The sequence below is a fragment of the Zalophus californianus genome, chromosome 4 (genome assembly GCF_009762305.2).
Source record: "Zalophus californianus isolate mZalCal1 chromosome 4, mZalCal1.pri.v2, whole genome shotgun sequence".
Classification (NCBI taxonomy): Eukaryota; Metazoa; Chordata; class Mammalia; order Carnivora; family Otariidae; genus Zalophus; species Zalophus californianus.
Genome location: NC_045598.1, coordinates 8892318 through 8905384, shown reverse-complemented (window position 1 = coordinate 8905384; position 13067 = coordinate 8892318). Strand labels below are relative to the sequence as shown.

The window sequence follows — 13067 nt, the reverse complement described above, 5'->3', positions numbered from 1 at the left end:
GATTACAGTTGGAACTTCCCCTGAACAAAGTTAAGGTCATTTCAAAATACAACCTGCAGACATGGTTTGCATCAGAGCAGTAAACTGAGGTCCCACAAAGTGTTTCCAACTAGGTTTTATTTTAGTGCCAATATCATGAGCAATGATACAGGAGTAATTCAGGCAAAGAGATCACCTTAACTACATCAGAGAAAAAACTCACTGTGTCAAGCACGTCTCACACTCCAGCAAATGAACATAAAACCAGAGAACAAAGTTAGCAGCATTAAATTAAAGTGCTTTTTGCCACGCTTCTGTCAAGAGTCTTTCCCTCACTGGGATAAATTTAATTTTACTTACTGTGTAAGAAACTCAAAATTCCATTCATTGCCCAGGGGCTACATTCAAAAACATTCAGGTTTAGTTATTAAATAATTTCTTTTTCCCCAAAAAGCACAAAATTCATTGGAATTGTGTGACAATGATTTCTCCTGACACGCTGGGAAGTGACCACCATCTAGGCCCGGCAAAAAGCTCAGAACATTCCCCTGCCGTGGGAGGACCTGGGCGAGGTCCACCACTTGGTTCCACACAGCAGGTGCACTAAGGGTCTGAAAGACAAGTGGGCACCTGGAGAAGGTGCCACCTGCATGGCCACCTACCAGTGAGCAGAGGCCACCAACTCATTTCCCGGAAGCCGGAGGGCGGGGCGTGGGGATTGAAGAGGACAAGCCCCACCTCTCTGCCTGAGCCCCACCTCTTTCTGGGAGACAGGACCTGCTGGTTTCTAGGAAGGTCTCAGACCTGAACTGTGAAGGCTGCTTGCCCCAGTTAACACCTTGGAGACAGGAACCTGCCCCCACTTCAACCAGTAACAATCCCAAACTCAACAGGAAACATTTCTCAAAGTTAACAGGAGGCCAGGTAAGGGTCAGTAAGAGGCTCTGGGGATCAGGGAGGATGGGAGGACCGGAGGATGGCTGCTGGGTCTCCCACACCATCTCTCAGCCAGCGGCAGCCTCCCTGGCACAGGAGACTTAGTCCAGAGGACCGGTGGCCAAGGGCAGCCTGGGCCAAGGCAGGGGCGGGAGCGTTTCTTAAGGAACCTAACAAGGATGCAATCAAGCTAACAGCGTGGGCTCTCAGACCCTATGAGCCCCTCACAGGGCAAGGTCATACAGAAGGCCCTGTTCTCCGTGGACTCCACATTCTCCAGCCATCCTGGATGGGGTCCACCCTTCTCCCTCCGCCATCTCTCCTTCAGCTACATCCTTGAACGCTCTGGACCAAACCATCTCTGACCAACAATAAGACCAGACGACACGGACTAAGGACCGAAACCAGAACAAGGGACCAAAGAAGAGGAGGGAGGTCAAGGCCCTCCCTCATCGTGGAACCAGCTACCTGCTCTCTCCACACGGCCCCTCCCCTCAGCCACCCTGACTCCAGTCACTTCTGCAACATCTTTCCCACCCCCCAGGGCAACGAGGCCTGCCTCAGCCTACAACCCAAGGCAAGCCCCACACCTCCAAGACGTGTCTGAAATGCTCTGCTGAAGGAGCGAAGCACAAAAGCTGAAGGGCCAAATTGACACACACACAGGCAGCAGCCCTTCTGGGACGGACTTGGCCTTTCTGGAACTTGTTCTAATGCAACCTGGGAAGAAAACTCAACCCTAAGGCGGCCTTTCTCTGCAGGGGTGCTGGAGTGCGCGGCAGGCGGGTATGCTTGGGTCGGTGTTAGTGTTGGCCGGAGAAGGGGGTCTGCCTGATACCCTTAAAGGCTCCAACCAGGCATTCTGCGGTGCGGGCAGATCCCAAGACCTTGTCAAGCACTCAAATGAGTTTCAATCAAGTGCACCCGACAAAGCAAAGACTCGACTCCTTGGTACCATGCTATCCACAATCACCGTTTAAAAAGTCTCCTTTAGGGGTACGAGCCAGATCTTCCTGCAACAGCAGGCAAAGGGGGAAAAAAAAAACACTAGCGATTAGGGGCTCAAAATGGTATGAGACGGGGGTGCTTTCGCTCTCACGGTGGCGGCCACGGGCAGGAGCTGTGCGTGGCCCTGGTGGGAGGCCCACACGGCTGGCGGCACCGCCCTTCCCCACGCGGGCTCCGGCTCGCGGCGGCCCACTATCTGCTGGGCTGCAGGTACTGGTGGGTGAACATGTTGAGCTCGCTGTCCAACCAACCGGCTTTATTCCTGCAGAGAAATGGTTCTTTTGTAGCACTCAGAGCTGGTCACGGGCGATAGTGTGACAGGCCAAGCACTGTTCTAAGGACGTTTAACATGTAGCTTCGTTTACTCCTCTGATCACCCCCACTCCACAGATAAGGAGAAGAGGCCCGGAGAGGTCCCATAACTTCCTACAGTCACACCGTCATGGTGAAGCCAAAAGTCGGGCTTTTCTGACCTTCAAGCCCTATGCTGGCTTTCCCTGACCACAGGCAAGTCCCCGAACTGTCCGGAACTTGGTTTTCCTGCCTGTAGGTGAGGGGCTGGGTTGCTGGATACATAGCCCTTACGGGTTCCCCCCGTCCCCATTGGTGACGAGCAGGAGAGACACACTCCACCACACACGCCCCCCATGAGATGTTCCACGTGTCCCTAGAGGAGGCCTGAGCCAGGCTGGTGGGCGGGGAGGGTGCATCTGCACTGTCAGGGAGGGAAAGTCCACTTGTCACCAAGGGGGCTGGCACTGACGTCAGCGGCGGGGGCAGGAAGCACAGGGTCCCCATGTGCAGATGTTATCTCGGGCTGAGCGGGCCAGGGACCTTTGCACAGTGCTTTTAGGTTCAGCTCTGTGGCTCTGTCATGAAATCCTGCTCCGTCTTACAGATGAAAACAACGAGACCTAAGAAAGCTCCGTGACCTCTCCAAACATGAGGGCCTGGGCCAGAACCCAGGTCTCTGGCTCCTTAGAATCATCCTCTCCAGTGAAGCATGGACGGAAGCTCTGACTTTCAACAGGGACCCCACATGGATCTGGGCGCCAACGCGGGCCCTGCCAGCCACCAGCTGCCTATCCCGCTCTCCTGTGGGTAAAAATGCTGACCTGCCCCCTTCCCTGGGCTGAGAGAGAAATGGAGTAAAGCGTGTGGCAGGTCTAGCCCAGAGTCCCCCGCACACAGTAGACAATGAAAGATAATCAATGTGCAGAGTATCATAGACTGCTAGGACCACGCACGCCTGGATTCTTCTACTCCTGGCCTGGCCATCTCCTATGGGACCCCAGACAAATTACTTAACTTCCTTTTAGAAAAAGGAAATGGGTCACATGAGCCTGGAGGGATGCCGAGGGCTCAAGTGCCAGCCACGGGCCGCTAAGGAGAAGCATACGCCTTGGTTCCTCCACCATCAGCACAGCCCTGACTGCAAGCATCTGGACGCCGGGGCCCTACATCTCGTTGAAGCTCTGGCGGCACACCATCTAACCTCTCACACACGAGGGAGGTTCGTGTCCACGCCCAAGCCACAGACACGCCCGCGCCGCACACCAGAGCCCACCACCTCCGAGCACCTGGGCCGACCTCACCTGAGCAGTTTTGCTTTGCTCTGAAGTGAATCGAGAACTTCAATTTTCTTGTTCATGGCGGCAATTTCCTGCTCCAGGTTCTCCCGAGTGACATCGACTTGCTGGCACAGATGAGCAAAGGTCCCAGACAGCTCCCTGGGGGAGAGAGAGGCGGAACACCGTCGCTGGCTAAATCCTACCGAGCGCAGCGCAGCCCGTGTGTCAGCCGCCGGTAGCTCTGGCCAGCGCCAGCGCGGCGTGGCACAATCCTGCCCGCCCCCTGCCAAGGCCGTGGACGTCACAGCCACCACCCACTCAGCATCACCACAGGGAGCGAGCCGGGAGCACCCTGGCTTGGGCACAACGGGCCAGGATTCAGATCCTGGCTCTGCCGCTAATCACCCAGTGGCAGGGGAAAAGGGACAACTCCTCCAGTCTCAGTTTACCCATTTGAATAAAGGAGATGCCAATACAAACTACGTCTACTTCAAAGGGGTCACAGAGGAAATGAGAAATGAGGTGCCAAGTGCCTAGCAAGGGGCCCGCCACGCAGCGATATAAGGCAGGCCGGCCAGTACTCCCATCCACCAGCCAAGCCAAGCAATCCAGCCCCAGCTGCCCAAAGCTATGCCAGGAAGACAGGCCTGTGGCTTAGCATTTCAAAGCTCTGCCTACAAACCAAGCCCTTCAAGGCAACCTTTAATAAATGCTACAAGTAACGGCCCTCGTCTTCGTCTTCCCACACCCTCCCCTCCTTAGGGGAACAGAGGCCTACGTGGTCCCAGCCCAGGACATAAGGTGTCCCTGGAAAGACCCCTCTCCCCGTCCCTGGTCTCAAAGCCGGCATGGCACAGCTGAAGGCCAGTGGCAGATGATGCTCGGGACCCAGCGGTTTCCAGGCCAGGTCCAAAGGGAAGCTAGAGGGAAGTCCTGGGCCACAGGCGCCGGCGCTGGCCCCTCAGCACGGATGAGGACACTCACTGCTGGACTTGGTGGCTGCAGTTGGAGCCAGTGTAGCTGATGATGAGCTGTAGCTTCTCGCTGGCATACTCTACAAACTGGCGCTTGAAGGCCCTCTCCTTGGCCTTGGTGGTCCAGGTCAGACGCTCGTAGACATACAGGAGGCCATAGAGCCCAAAGGAGAGGGCGATGAGCCGCCAGCCCACTGCCTTCCACACCTGCAGAGGCACACTGATGAGCCGACGCAGACTCTCTGCCATCCCACTGCCCCTCCTCTTGGCTGTCACCGCCAGACTTGCCCAAGGATCCCAGTTCGGAAACAAGGGTAACTGAGTGTTGGCCACACGACCTAACTTGTGCAATGGACGTGGGGAGAAAAGGAAGGTGGTGTTAAGATGAGAAGCATAGACCCAGACACTCAGAATTCCTAAAAATGAATGTGGGCATGCTCCACAGTGACATTCCATTCCAATGGCACTGACAAGTAGAATTCTGCATTTCGTTCCCTGGTTAATGGTTCCTGTTGGTCTGGTCTGTAATACGCTGGGGTTCAAGGCAGTGTGGTTATGGTCAAAGAGCACTGGACATGGAGCTAGAAATCAAGGCTTCAGTGCTGCCTGCCTGCCTGCAACTCGGGCAAGTTTCTTTACACCCATTCTTCCCAAAAGAGGCATAATGGCCTCCACCCAACTCACAGGGTTGTTTGGGTAAAATGGGGTATTAAGACGGTCTCATGACCATCAAGTCTCAGCATCTGAACTAATGACCCTCTGTCCGGTCACTGTCTATGAATAAAGCAGCACAGCATGCACCACGTCCAGAGAGGGAAGGCAAGGGGCCTCAGATTTGCACGCCCGCAGCCCTCCACGCCAAGGACGACTCCTGGCAGTTCTGTTATCGTCACATCTGCGACCCCTGTATAGCTCGAAAGACCTCAACCGAGAAAATGAGGCCGCAATGTCAGGAAAACTCAACGTATTACCTAATCTGGCTGCACTGTTATCTTGGGTCAGGACGTGGGGAGCACCCTAGTTATCAGGAAGGCACCCTGTGATCTCAGGCCCTGGGGTGGGAAGGGCAAGAAAACCAGGAGATAGACAGACAAGGGTTCAAGGCCCAGCCTGGGCTCTTTGTCTTAAACCCTTGCAGGTTTTGCTCTCAGCCTCCTCACCTACAAACGAGAAGCACCTGGCCACACCCACCTATCTAGAACCCAGCTTTGTCCATTTCTCAGGCCTCTTCTCTGCCCATCGTGTAGTATGGGCCCCAGTGGGGCCAAACATGGCCTTGAGATCAGAGTTCCAATCCTAACTCTATGTCTTTGGCAAGCCAACAAGATGTTCCTCCTCTGTAAGACGGGACTGCTGTTGTCTAAACCCCATGTTAGTGGAGCGAGACTTAAAAGAAGTCAACGAATACACGATGAAGCTTAGGCTCAGGCTGCGCACCGCTCCCCATGCGACCACAGTGAACAGTCGCTGGTGGCCGTGAAACCACCGGCGTGCCCACCATGACACACCATGGGGCCAATGCAGGGACCCCCGCCAGGACCGTGCCCCTTGGCCCCCACCCGCCCGCCCACCTGCCCCCAGCCTTCCCCGGGCAGGGCTTGTCACTGACCACGCCTCCAACAACGAGAATGCCCATGGAAGTCCTGGACGTCAGGGAGGCCAGGCCGGTGACCATGGAAACCATGAGCTCTTCCTGGGTGAGGGAGCCCTGCGGCAGCGGGGGCATGCTGGGGTTGGCTGGCGTCAGAGGCATGGGGCGCTGCACCTGAAGAGAGACAATGAGCGGGGTGAGAAGAGTGTGGCAAGTCTCTCATTCCACAGAACCCTCGGGGAGCCCGGGAACAGGCTCACAGCGTGGCTCTGCAATTTCCAAAAGGCAAAAAACCAAAAAACAAAAACAACAGCAACAACAAATGAGCTTTGCGTGCAGCCAGGAAAAATTTAGGCTTCGTAACAGATATGCCAGCCCCAAGGGGAGCACTAGGGGACCCCACAAAATGTAAGCACTGGCCGTCCCACCAAGTGTGGGATGCGCACCAGGAACAGTACACACAGTAATTCAAGTGGAATGGACGGGAGTGGTTTAAAATCTAAATTGTGAAATGGTGCCATATGGGTACACTTAAAACTTCTATATTTAATAAACGCTTATTTTAATATAAGAGAAAAAGTTCAGCTAACGTTTTAAATTTCACAATTATCAGTGCTTAGGGTAACATACGACAGATTTGTGGCAAAAACCTGGAACCGCGGTGTGCTGTGTGGCTGGCAGCAGACGTGCCACGGCTGTTACCGCAAGAAAGGCCCGTCAGCCCGGCCCGGGTGTCTGCAGGCAGGGTGCAGAAGGGCCTCTACCGAGGCCCGTGGGTCAGGGACGCTGCTTGCCTGGTCATTGTAGCCCATCAAGGCCCGGCGGCTATTCTTGGGGCCCAGGAACCTATTCACCAGCATGGTCCAGCCGAGGGAAAAATGGAACTCGATGTCCTCCTGAAAGTCAGCACACAGCTTGTCACAGTTCAGGTCATAGCTGAGGGAGAAGCACTGCCGAGGGACCAGCATGTCTATCTGACTCCGCACAGATGCAGGAAGGAGGGGTTTCAAACCATCTGTCAGGAGCAGAGATGAGAAGGCCCATCAGTTCGGCCCCGTGCCGCACATGGAGGCCGTGCCGGCCACTGCCGAGGCTCATGCTGACAGTTCGGCAGGAGTGAGCCCATGGGGCCCGTGGGGCTGCAAGTCCCTCTCCCAGACAGGCAGGCCAGCGCTCCCCAGGGGTCTGTGGACCGGGGCGCCACACCTGCTGATGTTTATGCCCCGTGTGAATCTCAGGACAGGCCAAACCCTCGGCCTGGGACAGTCCCGTGGGATCACCCAAGACGGCGAGTCTGTGTGTGGAATGAAGGCACAACACACCCCAAGAACCTGAGGGTCTTGAGCTAACTCATCATCAAAGGTGACAGACCAGGAAAGGCCGTTATTTCTGTGGACGGGCCTCCAAAGTGGACCTCTGGCACCGTGAAGCCCCCCGCAGCACTGACCTATCATGTCCTGCTGCATGGTCTGCAGGGAGTTGGTGATGGCCGTGGAACAGCGGTCGGACATATTCCGACCCAGTCCTTCCTCTATATGGCGGTGCAGTTCCTGCAAGTGGAAGGGAGAGCTTAAGAGAAGCAGCACCACGGTCGGGAGCTCCTTCTGGGGACCAACCTGAGGCTGGTGAGCCCGCACCCGCAGGTGACCGCGGAACGCTGAGTGAAGCCCGGGTCCTGCCCCCTGGCTGAGGGGCCTGGACACAGACCAGCAGGGGCTGCACCACTGTCCCACGTGGGCTACTCCACCCTGCAGCCAAAAGGGATGGGGGTGAGAGCAGAACACCTGCCACTGACAACTCACGTTCTTGTAGACCTTGAGGACCACCGGGGAAGGGTGGAAATCCATCTGGTATTCGTCCACCAGCACCGAGAGGCGTCTGATCTCTTCCGCCATGGCGGTGGACACCTGCGGGACGGGGCGCACCATTAGGTACGGAGGGCGAGCCCGCTTCCATCCTGCAGTGTCAGGAGAGGCTACGCGACGCTCACAGACTGCACCGGCCCCCCCACGAGCCCGCAGTCTCCTCGGCTCACTTGCGGCGGGAAACCTTCTGAGGGAGAAGGGCTATGACAGAGGGGCGGGCAAACGCTCACCCCAGATGCGGAGGAGAGGCCCGAGGAGAGGCCCGGAGGATGGGGGCTGGCCCAGGGGGCCCCAGGTGGTGGGGGGGGGGGAGTACTGTGCGCTCGAGTCAGGGCCACAGCTCCCTCCAGGAGGCTGAGAAACCGCCAGGATGAGGACGTGTGCTCTTTCACCTTCCTGGCACCTGGGATGAGACTTGGAGACCTGGTCTCCCCGGGGTGCGCCCTCCCGCTCCTTACCTGCCTCTCCACCTCCTCCGTGATCTGCTTAATGCGCAGTTTGTAGTCCTGCGCCAGGAGCTCCAACTGCTTGTCAATAAACCCCAGCCGCTCTTGCCGCTCCTCCCGCATTTCCAGGCAGTAAACCCTGAGAGAGCACCCACCGGTTTCAAGAGCGGGTCCCCGCCCAACCCAGCGGAGGAGCGAGGGGACACCGGAAAGCCTGCGTGTGCCCCGGTGGTGGCCCCAGCAGTACCACGCACATGCGGAGAGACGCGCTCTCCCCCCTCCCAGCTGCCAGCCACGGACTCTTGGGTCTTCCACCCCGGAAGGGGTGGTGGCGGGGCAGGGAGGCTGCTTTCAGGGGGCTTAGAAAAAGTTCTGCCCATTCACAGAGAAAAACAAAAAACTCAGCCTCACTAGTCATCGGGGCAATGAAATTAAAAAGAGGTTCTACTCTACGCAGGCAGAAGCCTGACAAAAATCAGCAAGTCTGAAGTGTTGGCAAAGCTCGGGGAGCGCCGAGTCCCAGCAACGCACTGCTGGTGGGACTGGGAGCGCATTCAGCTGTTTCAGAGAGCAACAGAGGAAAACAGGGTAAAACTGAAAATGCACACACCCCAAGATGGAAGAGTTGTACCTCCAGGAGTTAATCCCAGACAGACTCTTACAAATGTACACAAGGGGACCGTAAACTGGTGTCCCCTGCAGCAGGGTTTGCAATGGGAAAATAATGGAATCTAAAGATCAACCCCGGAGGGGTGCCTGGCTGACTCAGTCAGTGGAGCTTCCAACGCTTGAGCTAGGGGTTGTGCATTCGAGCCCCATGCTGGGTACAGAGAGCACTTAAATAAACAAAAACTTTAAAAAATCCATGGGAAAATGATGTATGTTCCCAAGGGAATACTCAATGGTAGTTCATAGTCCCAAACTCCAACTCTACGTTATCAACAGGGTAGGGGGTGACACCAGTGCTGAGCAGAAACAAACACGAGGTGCACTAACCCGGGCAGTCCCGATATGATGTCCCTGTATTTAAAGCAACATTACATATTCTTCAGGACCTATGTGAAAGTACTTTTTAAAGGATGACAGCTACACACCAAATTCATGGTTGTGGTTGCCTCTGAGGAATGGGCAGGATGACAGTGGGGCAGGGGCTGAAGAATCAAAGAGTACGTAATGGTTTTTTTATTTCAACTTTAAGATAATGTAAAGCAAATGCTGAAGGAATCAAGATGTTTTTATATTATTCTCTATTATTTTCCTTATAAATTTCTATAAAAAAAAGGTTATTTTTAAAAAAACATGGGACGCCTGGGTGGCTCAGTTGTTAAGCATCTGCCTTCGGCTCAGGTCATGATCCCAGGGTCCTGGGATCGAGCCCCGCATCGGGCTCCCTGCTCGGCGGGAAGCCTGCTTCTCCCTCTCCCACTCCCCCTGCTTGTGTTCCTGCTCTCGCTCGTGCTCTGTCAAATAAATATTTTTAAAAAATTAAAATAAAAATAAATAAATAATAAATAATAAATAAAAATAAATAAATAAAATTAAATAAATAACGTGTGTGTGTGTGTGTGTGTGTGTGTGTGTGTGTGTGTGTGTGTGTGTGTGTGTGTGTGTGTGTGTGTGTGTGTGTGTGTGTGTGTGTGTGTGTGTGTGTGTGTGTGTGTGTGTGTGTGTGTGTGTGTGTGTGTGTGTGTGTGTGTGTGTGTGTGTGTGTCCTGGGCAGGGTGCCTGGGTGGCTCAGTCAACTGAGCATCTGTGGCTCAGTCAACTGAGCATCTGACTCCAGATTTTAGCTCAGGTCATGGTCTCCGGGTCCTGAGTCTGAGCCCCGAGTCAGGCCCAGCACTAAGCCAGAAGTCTGCCTGAGGTTCTTTCTTTCTCTCCCTCTGTCCCCCCTAAAATAAGTAAATCTTAAAAAAAAAAAAGAAGAAGAAGAAGAAAGGTATTTGGGGGCGCCTGGCTGGCTCAGTCAGTGGAGCATGCCACTCTTATTCTCGGGGCTATGAGTTCAAGTCCCACGTTGGGTGTAGAACTTACTTAAAATAAAATAAAACCTTTAAAAACAAAAAAACATGTCCTGCTTCAAGCTCTGAGAAATGCTGCAGTGCTCAGTGTGCTGTTACATGGGCTTGTGGGCAGCGTTTCAGGAGACCACCGTACAGACCACAGAGGACAACCAGACACCCAACGGCTGTCCCCCCCAGGCTACTCCACGTGGATCTAACTGGGCCTGGGGGCATCCCCGACACTCAGCTCTGCCAGCACGTCCGCAGGCGTGGGGGGTGACCATTCCCCAGCACTGCGCCCGGGGCACACGGTCGCGGGTTCTCACCGCTGCTCCTGTGCCGCGATGTGCAGGGAATCCATGATGAAACGCACCGCCTCGGCAATCTGCTTGGCCCGGACTGTGTGCTGCTCAAATTTGGTCTTTACCGCAGACTGGGAGATGCACTCCTGGAACCGACAAGAGGTGCTGAGGGAGGCAGGGGCCACCAGGGCCCACCAGCCACAGGCGAGGCTCTGGCATTCACTGCCAGGGACATGGCTGGTCCACAAAATAGCCAGATACCGGAATCAAAGGGCTCACCTCAAATCGTCTCTCAAAATTCTGAAACTCAAACATCCGCACTTGAAAGCCTTCTGCAAGAGCACCCCCTAGGAGAATTGCACCACGTGAGTTGGGAAATAACTGCACAGCAGAGGAAAATGGTGAAATCCCCCAAAGCCAATGTGACCGGGCACTGGGCTTAACACTCTCCCTCATGGCTCTTCTTACCACCTCATTCTCAGAACTATCTTCTACCGGCTGACTTAGCACAAACCAATTGTCTCACACAGCCGGGAAAAGGAAGAAGGGAGTTTGTTCCAAGTTACCTCCTTCAGGCATGCCCTGGGCCTTCTGGATCCTGGCGTTGAGCGCCTCCTTGGCAGACACAAAGAAGATGCGGTCTCCAGCCTGGCCTCGATCCACCACACCCAGCTCATCCACCAGGAAGCTGGTACAACGTTCCATGTGCTGCCGCCGCACCTGAAGCCCAAGCAGACAGGTGTGACCAGGTGGGATGCCGGTGGGCCCCTCCTGATGGAGCCCACAGCCCCCAACTACCTCTCTTCTAAAGAACAGGTAATATAGTCACACGGTTCAGTATCCCCGAGGTGCAAACACACACACGCACACACACACACAAAGAACTCCTCTCCCACCATCACTGTTCTCTAGCCACCAAGCTCCCCAAAACCAACAAGATGGGGGTTTCTTGAGGTATAGGCTGCCACAGCTCTTTTATGCACATACAAGCAGAAATGCTTAAAGATGTAGGATGCCCGGGTGGCTCAGTTGGCTAAGCATCCAACTCTGGATTTCAGCTCAGGTCATGATCTCAGGGTCCTGGGACCGAGCCCCATGTCAGGCTCCGCATTCAGCATGGAGTCAGCTTGGGATTCTCCCTCTCCCTCTGCCCCTCCCCCCACTCATGCTCTAAAATAAATAAAATTTTTCCTTAAAATTAAAAAAATAAATGCTTAAACATGGCCCAAACTGCCTCTTATTAGAACCAGCACAGTGTCTCACTTTGGCGCCCCAGAAGGAAAGGAAGGCAGGAGCCAAGAAATAAATCTAAACCTGGGCTCTATCCTGCCAAGCCGAGTCCTCCCAGGACCTTGTTTATAAAATGAGTGACCCAGGGGCACCCGGGTGGCTCAGTCGGTTAGGCGTCTGCCTTTGGCTCAGGTCATGATCCCGGGGTCCTGGAATCGAACCCTGTGTCAGGCTCCCTGCTCGGTGGGGAGTCTGCTCCTCCCTCTCCCCTGCAGCTCCCTATGCTGCTCCCCCTGCTCATGCTCTCTGTCAAATAAATAAAATCTTTAAAAATAAATAAATAAGTAAATATAATAAAATGAGTGACTGGAAAATCCCTTCTAGCTCTGAAATCCTACAAATCCTAGGGTTCTACTGCCAAGTGCTTTCCTCAATGTTAGCAGATTTCTTCTTTTCAACAACTGTTACATCCACATCACAGGCAAGGAGCTTCCCAGTCACACTGCCCAGCGTCAGCCTGCTCGCTGCGCACTTTGCCATCCCATGTTACCCATCTACTACTCCTTTCTCTTTCCTTTCATGCAGAACAAGCAAAGAATTATGAATTGTCAGCAAGGATCAATTCTTCTCCACTCCTCCTTTAAGCTTCTTTCCTGGATGGCTTCCAAAAGCTGAGCCTGTTCTATAATGATTAATTCTTTATGAACTGAAGCGAGCACTAGCCTCAAACAAGGACGCAGCTGATGCGGTGGGGACGCTGTTCCGACCTGGACAACAGCCTTCTGAAGAGTAGAGGGAGCGGGGCAGGGGTGGGGGGGGGACGGGGGAAGTGAAGAGTGCTCTCAGAGCCCTCGGAGGAACACTTGGGAAACCTCCGGTGATGAATTGTGTCACAGGCCTGATGTGGACCAGGAGCCCACGAAGAGGCCCTGGGTAGACACACAGGGTGGCACTCCCCAAACTGACGAATAAAGAGCCACCAACCTCTTCCATGTACTCAGGCTCTGAAGCAGACGCGTCCCAGCGGTTGTTCAGGATGAAGATGTTCGGGCGGGACAGGCGCTCACTGACCTTGTGGAAGAACTGCTTCTCCTGATGGGGGAAAGACCTCAGTATAGGAGGGGTGGTGTCGGCCAAGGCCCTGTCAGCCGCAAGCCCCCCT

At 54.6% G+C, this 13067-nt stretch overlaps 1 protein-coding gene across 4 annotated transcripts in view; it reads right to left on the bottom strand.

The window, feature by feature from the left end:
- Nucleotides 1-100: 100 nt before the first annotated feature.
- MFN2 (mitofusin 2) overlaps nucleotides 101-13067 on the bottom strand; it is a 28101-nt gene continuing 15134 nt past the window's right edge. For all 4 annotated transcript variants that reach the window (XM_027614772.2, XM_027614780.2, XM_027614764.2 and 1 more), the window contains 12 exons: nucleotides 12890-12997; nucleotides 11242-11395; nucleotides 10955-11022; nucleotides 10700-10821; nucleotides 8383-8509; nucleotides 7862-7966; nucleotides 7507-7609; nucleotides 6854-7074; nucleotides 6078-6233; nucleotides 4479-4675; nucleotides 3519-3653; nucleotides 101-2185 (listed from right to left, as the gene is read on the bottom strand). In XM_027614772.2, the coding sequence (XP_027470573.1) occupies nucleotides 2116-2185; nucleotides 3519-3653; nucleotides 4479-4675; nucleotides 6078-6233; nucleotides 6854-7074; nucleotides 7507-7609; nucleotides 7862-7966; nucleotides 8383-8509; nucleotides 10700-10821; nucleotides 10955-11022; nucleotides 11242-11395; nucleotides 12890-12997 (1566 nt within the window). In that variant the 3' untranslated portion in view covers nucleotides 101-2115. The remainder of the gene's footprint in view (nucleotides 2186-3518; nucleotides 3654-4478; nucleotides 4676-6077; nucleotides 6234-6853; nucleotides 7075-7506; nucleotides 7610-7861; nucleotides 7967-8382; nucleotides 8510-10699; nucleotides 10822-10954; nucleotides 11023-11241; nucleotides 11396-12889; nucleotides 12998-13067) is intronic.